Genomic DNA, 10,894 nt, shown 5'->3' with positions numbered 1-10,894 from the left:
TCTCTAACATCGTCCTATTGTGCAGTAGGTTTTATTCAGCTGGTGCAAATTTACTAATATAGACCCACTTTTAGCAACATATTAGAGAAAGCCATTGCTCCAGGTGTAGCTCTGTATGCTCAGCCTATGATGTGTGAATTTCAAAGGAAATAGCTTGGAAGTGTTTACTTTTCTGAAATAGCACACACCTTTTGCACACTATGGCAAGCCTGGCCTTGTTTGAGCATGTCAGTGTCCCTGTTTCAATCACCCTGAAAGAAAAGAAGGGGATGCTACATTTGTATGTTTTTAGTTTTTTTTGTTTGCTTGTTTGTTTGTTTTTTGCACCATTTCGAAATGGCAGCTACCCACATTGCACCAACATTTTGTTGTCCAACAAAAATGGTCCAGAATTACTCATTACATTGATTTGCATTCAAGTTGTTCAACCTTAACCTTTCTGAGGTTCTCACAATTACAATATAGAAGTAACAGGCCTAGTTCTATTTATTGTATTATGAACTGTATTACTCTTAACATTATATAAAGTAACGATACTATAAATCCAGCAGAGTGAAATGATTTCCATGCTCAAACAAAACTACAAACTGATAATTATCAGATGATATGAGTCAGGCATATCACCATGCTGTGCTGAACACCAGCCCTCCAGGACCAGAGCTAAAGAGTCTTGCCGTAAAACCTTTAAAGAAAAACATGGCCACTCAAAAGAAAGGCCCAAGAAAGGCATTGTGAAAAAGCACTCTCTTAGGCTTGGCAAATGTCAAAAAAAGGCCCAGGAAGTTCTATAAGTGATCTTCAAAGCCTTCTACATAGAATTGAAGAACAAAAACCAGATGGACAGGCACTTTTGAGAAAGGTTCCAGGGGATGCTGGCAGAATTATAATTGGTGACCTGCACTGGCAAAAATCCCATTAATGTTAAGCCAGCAGTCTGGCTGTTCTGCTGCAGCAGTGAGGATGACTTGGTAACGAACACCCTGCTGAATTATTGACGCACGGATCCTCATTAGGTTTGATAATGAGTGGAATAGTATGTCCCGCTGCCTCTGAGGCTGTAAAGTCAAGAGCACACAGACAAAATTCTTCAAGAAACAAACCTTGGGTTGGTGTCAGGGCTTAATTTGAGGGGAGATGAAAGCAAATCCTCACCGTTTCAAAAACATTACCCTGTCTGAAAACCTGACATCCCCCTTTCCATTCCCTTTGGATTAATGTTATTTTGTGAAATCACTTAATATGTCTATTATCCATATTTGAGATCTGCACACCAAGTAGTCCTGAATATCCCACCGCGAGCCCCCTTGAGATATTTTTACAATTTGATGTCTGGATGGTGCAGAGCTTCACACTGGTTCCTTTGGCTTCTCCATGCTGATTCTGGAAAGGTCATGGCACAATGACCTAACCATTGCCCTACAAACATCAACATTCTGCTATTAGTAGTCAGCTTTATACCTGTCCACAATAAGAAGTGACAAGCCAGTTGAACCTGTGTGACTGGGGATTAACATCTTAGAACTGTATGAAGAACATTCTAGAGACTCCAAGGGCCAAGAACACCTCAAACAAATATTCTCCAATAAACACTGAGAAACCCAAACGTTGGGTTGGAGTACCACATCTGTGAGTGACCACAGGGAAATTCTATATGTTCTTTTCTTTGATGATATTTGATAGTGTCTCAAAATGTTTTCCTCTATTGACACTGTTCTAGAATGTTCTCCTCCATTCAAACTATTTTATAACATTTTCCATTCATTCTGTCCTAGATTGTTTTCCCCATTTATACAATTTTAGGATGTTGTAGAATTCACAATGTTTTAGAAAGTTCTTCCAAAATAGCAGATTTTAGAATGTTCTTATCCATTCCCACTGTTCCATAATGTTCACCCCATCAACCGTGTTTTAGAATATTCTCCCTATTCATAATGCTTTAGAATGTGTTCCCCCATTCACGGTTTTAAAAGTTCTCCTCCGTTCACATTGTTCTAGAATGTCCTCCAGCATTCACACTTTAGAATGTTCTTCATTCACACTGCTCTTGCACTCTTGAGACTCATCAACAGAAAGGTCTACATATGCAAACGTTTGGGCACCCCTGGTTAAATTACACGTATTGTTGATTTTCAAAGTGAAAATAAGTTCACATCCTCTACAGATAACACACTTCTGCACATTTCAATGCACAATTCCTGATTATTTGCTGAGTTTAACAAAGTGGAGAAATAAAACATAAAATGTGGCCTTTGCAAAAATTGTGGCACATTTTATATTTTATGTTTTTTCCAATATGTTAAACTCTAATACTAACATTTAAAGAAAAAAAATACACATTGAAGTTTAGTCCCTGTGGAGGAACAAAAAACTTTTGCATTCGACTGTACGTATCGGATTGTATTGGGATTTTTGGTGTTATGTAATTCACAACACTATTACATAATGAGGTACTTAGATATGAAGAGCTGCAATAATACAAATGTAAAGTCAATAGTTCATTGTTCCTTTGTGTAGAGAATTTAGAGAGAAAGGCCTCAAAAATCTTGTCAGTTTGTCTTCTAGAACAGAGTAAAGTTGACTTCCAACATCAAAATGTTTATGGTTTTGGAGAATGTTTGGTTGTGTGTTCTGGCCTGAAGAGAAGACTACAAAGACGACTGCTTACATTAGAATGTTGGTGTTGTTTGGGGAACACTAGGTCTGTGTGCCATGGCCTGAAGAGATCCATTTATTGCCTAGTTGCACTTCCAGCAAGCTGAGTGAAAACTGCTTCTTCTCTTTTTCTCACTTCCTTCCTTTTGTGCTTTGGCTGTACTGACCCCAAGACACAAATGACTCTCTTGTGAGACAAAGGGAGTGGATTAAAAAAGCCACTGTGTGTCACATCAGTCTGTGAGGTGAAAAGAACCTTTGAGTGATTTTTATCAATCAAAATGCTACACCATGTCTTAATGTAACACTTCTTCTTCTTCTTCGTCTTCTTCTTCTTCTTCTTCTTCTTTCGGCTGCTCCCTTTAGGGGTCGCCACAGCGGATCATCTGCTTCCATCTTGCCCTATCCACTGCCTCCTCTACTTTTACACCAACCATCTTCATGTGACCCTTCACTACATCCATAAAACTTCTCTGAGGTCTACCTCTTCTCCTTCTACCCGGCAGCTCCATCTCCAACATTCTTTGCCCAATATATCCACTATTCCTCCTCAAAACATGTCCAAACCATCTCAACCTGGCCTCTCTGGCTTTATCTCCAAACTGCTCCACCTTCACTGTCCCTCTGATCTGCTCATTTCTAATCTTGTCCATCCTTGTCACTCCCAACAAAAATCTCAGCATCTTCATCTCCGCCACCTCCAGCTCAGCCTCCTGTCTTTTAGACAGAGCCATAGTCTCCAAACCATACATCATAGCAGGACACACTACTATCTTGTAAACCTTCCCTTTCACTCTTGCTGCTATCCTTCTGTCACACATCAGCCCTGACATCCGTCTCCACCCACTCCATCCTGCCTGCACCCTCTTCTACACCTCTTTTCTACACTGTCCATTGCTCTGGATGGTTGACCCAAGATATTTGAAGTCAGTCTTAATGTAACAAAACATGCTCCAAATAATTCACTCCTATTTCGCTTAATAAGTCTTAGGGTTGCCCTATTAAAAGAGCATGACTGATAACCGTAGCAACACATTAACTACTGGCTAAAGGCAAAACTAAAAATAGACCCGGTAATAGCAGAGCTCTGTGACTGATTCTATTACAGACAATATTAGTAAGTCATAGCTCCTCTCTCAAGGGCAGGATATGGATCAGGCTAGCTAAATTGTTCTACTCTTTTCAGCAGCTTTAAAATCAATTGCTAAAGTCACTATACATCAGGGAAACGAGGGAAAGTTCTGATAAAAGACAACTAGGGCTATATGAATCATTGTGCTCTATAGTTATATTGCTTATTTGTAGGTTGGCTTCATATATCTTCAGTACCTCAGTGAATTAAGGCTGAAATGAAAATGAATCAAAGGACTGAAACAGAAACTAAACTGATACAAAGCTTTCATAGGGCTTCTTTTTTAAAGGGTTTCAAGACTTTTCTGTTTTCCATTAAGAACACATTTCAATTCCTTTTACATTAACAAAGCACTTGGAACTGACTGCAAAAGTCAGGCATTCCCTAGAAGTCCTAAAACACAATTCTTTCTCATAAAAAAACATGTCCAGCTCCAAAACATGCTTAAAGGGTTTTTCTGCTTTTTTTCCCCTCTTACGGTTCCCTTAAAACATTTGTGTGGTTTTATGTTTTATGTACCAAAACTGGTTGTAAATAATTTTTATGGCCATTTTCTGAAATGGCCATATCTTCATCTCTTAGAATTAAACATGCTCTTTCTGTGTCTGTGCCTTCAAGACTGATGTATGTAAATGAGCTCTCTTCTGATTGCCTGCTCTATTTCACCTACTTTAAAAAGCAGTCCAGGCTGAAACACTCCTTGTAACTTCAGTCTGAATGGGTGGGGCTGAACTATTGTAGAATGAATGGGTGGATGTGTGTAAATACGTTGGTTTTCATGACATCACAAAAACAAGGAATTCTAAAGTATTTTTTTATTTTTCTTTTGCTGTTTAGCAATGTGTCACACATTAAACAATGTGTCAGATATCAGCCAGCATATAACTATCTTATTAAATCATTTTCTGTGATCAAGCACTCAGAGGCAATAAAATCTTCAAACGTCTGGTTCCCATCACTACCACTGTGAAGAATTCTGACTCTGCACATTTCTCTACAACGGTGCATTTCACATCAAACCACTCTGGATGATCTGTTTACACAACCATTTAATTATGTGGAATTTTTTTGAAAGATCAGTGGAGTTTCCCTTTAACAGTTTTCTGGTCCACCAGGCTCGAAACTATTGAGGTTAAGGTCAGGGATCTGTGAGAGCCAGTCAAGTTCTTTCACACTAAGCTCAAACTATCACACCTTTATGGACCTTGCTTTGAGCACTGGGGCACAGTCATGCTGAAACAGAAAAGGGTTCCTATGAAGTTGGAAGCGTACAATTGTCCAAAATTTCTTGGTCTGCTGAAGCATTAAGATTTCCCTTCACTGGAACTAAGGGGCCTAGGCCAACCCCAAAAAACAACCTCATAGTGTTACCCCTCCTTCACCAAACTTTACAGTTGGCACATTGCAGTCCGACAGGTAACGTTCTCTTGGCATTCACCAAACCCAGACTCATCCATCAGACTGTCAGGTAGAGAAGTGTAATTCATGACGCTATAGAACATGTTTCCACTGTTTTAGAGTCCAGTGCTGGCATGTCCTAAACTGCTTGATCTGATACTTGGTATTGTGCTTGGGGATGTAAGGCTTGTGCACAGCTGCTCAGCCATGGAAACCCATGCCATGAAGCTCCTGGTGCAGTTTTGTGCTGGTGTTAATGCCAGAGGAGGTTTGGAGCTCTGCAGGCTTTGAGCCACTTGAATTTAATGATTGAGAGATGTGTCCCAGTTCTTTTATCCATGTAGTGTGGTTGTATAAAAGTTTCATTCTGTAAAGTTAACATTTACAGTGTTTACATGCTTTACAACTCATTTATATAAAAAAAATGAGGAAAATGTGAGTTTTCATTATATGTCTGTGTAAAGCTTCAACATTTGTCTTTTTTCTTACAGAAGTTCTTAACTAAGTGAATAAATGTGCATTGTTGCATCAGTGTATATGTTTGAACTTCATAATACAAAATACACTCTGGTGTTTGACACCCTCTGCTGGGTAAATGAAGAAAGCACAGCATTCCAACCAATATCCAGGGCCACTAAAGATTTTTAACAGTGTCACAATTATTATTATTTATTTATAATATGTACAACAAAGGCATGATAAAGCATCACCAATTTTCTTCTCAAAACTCCAGGCTAGTTATTTGCATGATATAATTACAGAGCTAATTCCCAAGTGCTGCACATGCTGAAATGTTAAGAGTTACCATACTATTTGTTTTAAAGATTTCACAAATTCCTCAGCTACATCCATAAACAATCACATAATACTATCAGATGATATAACATTGTTAATTACAGAGTATGTTAAATACACTGCCAGTCACCCCGTTACCATTCTCAAAGATAAGCTTACTGAACAAAGACACAGAACATGATCTGTGTACTGTAAGCACAGAGTAAGAGGTTTTTCAATTAGTAATATGAAGAACTGGTGAAGTGTTCTGTATTGCAATGTCCTAAAGTTCTATTATATTATAATATATTATAATCAATTCATAGATCAAATAATTGTACTGAAAATGTTTTATGAACATTTTTTTGCAAAGATGGTACAACAAAAAACAAACAGTTGTAGTTAATGCTAAAGTATCAGACTCAGCATAATTTAGATGATATATTTATTGTGCATTTGTGACATTTTCAGTTTTTGGAGTTTGAAAATGGAACCATGCTATGACAGAAACGTCACAGAAGGTTATCTGCAATGAAATGGTTTGGAATGCGCTGCCTGATGCCCAAGACATTGTTTTACAATGTAACAAGTTTCGAGATAAATGTTTTAGCTTAAAACATTTTTTAAAGCCTATCATAGTGGAAAGGTACATGCAGGCCCAAATAAAGCATATTTTTTTCTGATTTACATTTTCATTACATATTAAAAGTTAGAAGACTCTCAAAGTCAGGAAGTTTCTCTACAATTAATCATTTCACATCAAAGCACTCTGAGTGACTTTGTTTACATCCGAAAGATTGAATTATACAGAAATTCTGACCAACTGGTGGAAGTCCCCTTTAGCTGCAAAAAAAAAGAACAATGCTGAGTTGACTCTGAATGTTATATATGTCTGTTTTTAATATAGTGTTTAATTTTAATATAATTTTTTTTTTAAGTTTTTTTTGTCATGTCATTACACTCTTGAATAATTTATGCCTATTGACATTGTCTTTGGTACAGCATCACTGCTTTTAATTTAGAATTTGTTAACTTTTGTCTGCTCGCTGAACATTATTACACCTTATACAATAAACGGTGCACTCATTTCAGTCATGGATGTATGTGTAAATGTTCACATGAAAGGATGCCTGTATGTCTGTGTATGTGTTGAAGAATTATGTCATCTTTAGCTACTATGTTACCAAAGACAAAGGTCTTCAACGTGTAAACACAGTTGGTGAATAAAGCTTGATTCTAATTCTTTATCCACATATAAATATAGTGAAATGAGTGATCAAAATAACTCTAAAAGCTTTCTTTTGCCATTAATAGCAATTCCTACTATTTGTTGCAATTCCTTTGTCCCACTTTACCTTTCCATTTCCATGTTTAATTTCATAGAAAATAAATAGCAAAGGAAACACCTGGTAATTATATTTTTATCTTTTTTTTTTCAAAAAGTGAACATCAGAAACGTCATCTCTAATGGGCATGGCCCCATTGGCTAAACTTCAAAATATTCTCAGTCCTAACAACAGCTGTGCACTCCCAGCTCTAGTTCAGATGACCACTCGCACCCTGGCTATGAAGAGTGCGGCAGCAGCATCCTCAAATTCCCTCGCGTCCATGGTTGGGCCCTCCTGCTGCTCGCCAGCGCCACGCACATCGGCCATGGCCTGGGCCAGCTTGGCAGGAGAGATCTTGGCACTGGCCTCCAAAAAACGTGCAGAATCAGCTCCGTGAGAGGTGTCCAGTGCCTCCTCCAGGGTGGCCAGGACAGCACGGCACAACGACCTCTCTGCTGGCCGCTCAGGGCGACTGGCCACGGCTGCGTACAGGCACTGGGACTTGCGGATGTAGTCAGCGAATGCAGTACAGGTCTGCACACCCTGCCGGAACAGCTCGAAGGGTACAGCTTCATAGTCATGGCAACGGATTCGGCGGAGCAAGGGGGCAGCCGTGGTGCCCGACAGGCCACCTTCACTGCACAGGCACTGCAGCATTTCAGTGTAGATGCGGCCTTGGACGCCACCGGGGACACGCTGAATGGAGCCACACTGGGTCAGCAAGTCATAGGCCAGACGGATGTTGTTGTTGAAGGCGGATCTGAAGCAAAAAACAGAAAATATGCAGGTAAAGTCTCTAAATCTACAAAGCTTCTTTCTGGCCAAGCCACCTGCAAAGTTCACTAGGTAAGAATGTACCAAATCTCAAACAATAGAGTATCAAACAATTAAAAAGTTAATGTTGTATAGAAAATAAAAAATGTACTGATAATACAAACTCTCAGCAGTCTCTTATTTACCATCTTTTATGTAAGTCACTGTCAATGATAAATTCATAGATTAATTAACTGTACTAAAAATAAACATATTTAAAACAAAAAACTAAAATAATAAGTTAGTTACAGTTAATGCTTTGTAGTATGAGACTCTACTGTGCATTGTTTCATTAGTTTCTGGAGAAAATGGAAACATACTATGACAGAAACTTCACAGAAGGCTATCACACAAAGTTACTGCATGAAATGGTTTTGAATATGTTGCCTGATGCCTGCGACATCAATACAGTTTTACAATAATTCCGAGATAAATGTTTCAGCTTAAAACACATTTTTAAAAAGTCTATCATAGGGGAAAGGAACATGCACGACATTACAGGATGAAACGGTGCCCAAATAAAGCATCATTTTTCCTGATTTACATTTTCATCATTGCATATTAAAAGTCACTTAAAACATTTTTTAAAGCCTATCATAGTGGAAAGGTACATGCAGGCCCAAATAAAGCATAATTTTTTCTGATTTACATTTTCATTACATATTAAAAGTTAGAAGACTCAAAGTCAGGACGTTTCTCCACAATTAATCATTTCACATTAAAGCACTCTGAATGACTTTGTTTACATCCGAAACAGATGTTATACAGAAATTCTGACCAACTGGTGGAAGTCCCCTTTAACTGCACGCAAAAGAACAATGCTGAGTTGACTCTGACCGTGGGTTTAATTAACTGTTACAGTACTGAATTCATGGTAGCATATCATTGATACACTGTGTTGAATGATCGTTATTTAAAAAAGTTTGATAGTGAGTGGCACATTACATGAATAGAGTTCAATTTATGTCCCATTACCTTTTTAAAGCAATAAAGTGACTGTTGTTGCCTTTTTGTGAAAAGTGATCTGTACTTTGTTAAATAACATTATTAAAAGTAGCACTAAATTATGCAAAAACACATAAGATGTCTATAATCCACTTTTTAAATGGTAATTTTGAGCTTTCCGGTATGCTTCTGTATTAAAATCCTTCAGTAACACCACAATTATAGTGTTATTTGGTTAATTTCCAAGCAATTTAAGCTTTAAATCATTTTTACCTATTAATTTATTTCATTTAACAAATGTATTTTACCCTGTGTCATATATTTTATGTACAACCATGCTACCACCATAAAAAAATAAAGACAGAGACAAGTCAGTCTTCTGATTCTATTTTCTCAGGTGACACACAAAAAACTGATTTGGCTGCAGGATTAATCATTCAAGCTTTTTACCATAAATACCGTTAGAAAAAAGAATATATACATATTTATTTTTTCCATTTACGTAAACTATATGGCTATCAGTAGTTAGCAAACAACATGTGCACCATGACACTCTAACCACTCCAGTTCCACTAGTTCGCATCACTGTTTCTTTCAACCCTGTTACCCATTTTTTTTACCTTCAATTATATTTAAATTAAAACAGCTAGAAAAAAAAGGTTTTTAATAAAACATTTGGATCAAAACATATTTTAGATGTTTCATTTTGCTTTACAATCAGCTGAATGGGGAATATGATCTCTACATTCAACCATATACTGTCACCCAGGATTCATGCCTGTTATTTAGTCATTTTTGGTCTTAAAACATTTCATTTATTAGATTATGTTACCAGGAATGTCAATTTAGTAATAGAAATTACTGCCTTTTTTAGAAAGAAAAAACTCTAAAGGCTTTGAAGTAATATAAGTAATACAAGAAGTAACAAAAGAAATACACAAAACACAATAAATCTTTGGATTTTTGTGTATTTCAATTAGCACATGCTCCTAAATGACATTTAAATTAAATTGGGTTGCAAAAAATGCTATTTCAGAGAAAACGGCTTATGTCTGATCTGACAGCCTGAGGTGGGCAGACAGCTTTTTATCTGAACGTTAAGCCCTTAATTAGATTTACACTTCTTCAGAAACGCCAGTGAAAAAGCACATTTTTAAAAGTTTCGAGGCCTAAAATGAACTCTTCACTATATTAAACGCACCACCTTCATTTTAGCGTCTCAGTGAATTTTTGGATGAAGGATATCAGCACGGAGGAGGTGTTTGTGAATATGTGGGAGATAACGTTGGTATATTAATGGTACCTCTGTGAGTGATGGGCCAGGCTGAGATGCCACAGAGCTCTGCTGAGCTGCTGCTGCTCCTCCACCGTGTTCTCCTGCGGCTCTCCTCCATCTCCTCCTCCTCCCCCCACTGGCCCGCTCTCCGACTCCGAGGCCAGGTTACTAAAGTGTTCAGCGAGGAAACCTATGGGATCCTCCGACCTCGCCTCCACCAGCTTCAGCAGGGCGTCTCGGAGCAGCACCCCGACCCCGGCCTGCGAGAGAAACTCTTTATCACTCTCGGATTTCACGGATTTGGAGTCAGGCATCACCGTACCGCCCCCGGAGCGCCTCTTCTCCGCCATTGTAACGCGGTTCTTTCGGTTTAAACCTTAACTAACCTTTAACACGACGCAGTCATTCATTATGATAGCTGAAATAAGCTTTAAAGAGTGAAGTAAATTAGCTTGTTTTGTAAGTTAGCATGCGAGATAGCCGTACCACTGCAGGCGAGCTAGTCGTGTTGCTATGGGAGCCGGAAACAAGCGCATGCGCACTATTAAAGGCCAAGTGCCAAAGCCTACATAGTAG

The 10,894-nt window shown here is 38.3% G+C and overlaps 1 protein-coding gene across 1 annotated transcript; it reads right to left on the bottom strand.

Moving 5' to 3' along the window:
* Nucleotides 1-4,606: 4,606 nt before the first annotated feature.
* On the bottom strand, nt 4,607-10,853 carry tpgs1 (tubulin polyglutamylase complex subunit 1). The gene is made up of 2 exons (XM_017697047.2): nt 10,346-10,853; nt 4,607-8,044 (listed from the first exon to the last, which is right to left on the bottom strand). Exons 1-2 carry the CDS (start codon nt 10,666-10,668, stop codon nt 7,498-7,500), a joined length of 870 nt encoding a protein of 289 aa, XP_017552536.1. The 5' UTR covers nt 10,669-10,853; the 3' UTR covers nt 4,607-7,497.
* Between the last annotated feature and the right edge of the window lie 41 nt (nt 10,854-10,894).

Source organism: Pygocentrus nattereri, chromosome 19 (assembly GCF_015220715.1).
Source record: "Pygocentrus nattereri isolate fPygNat1 chromosome 19, fPygNat1.pri, whole genome shotgun sequence".
NCBI lineage: Eukaryota > Metazoa > Chordata > Actinopteri > Characiformes > Serrasalmidae > Pygocentrus > Pygocentrus nattereri.
Note: the sequence above shows the minus strand (reverse complement) of the source record. Positions and strands in the feature narration are given on the sequence as shown.

Excerpts from the sequence above, each read along its gene's own strand:
- tpgs1 (XM_017697047.2), bottom strand. The coding sequence starts at position 10,668 with ATGGCGGAGAAGAGGCGCTCCGGGGGCGGTACGGTGATGCCTGACTCC. Across the intron at positions 8,045-10,345 it reads CTGGCCCATCACTCACAGAG|ATCCGCCTTCAACAACAACA; the intron begins GTACCATTAATA and ends TTTTTGCTTCAG.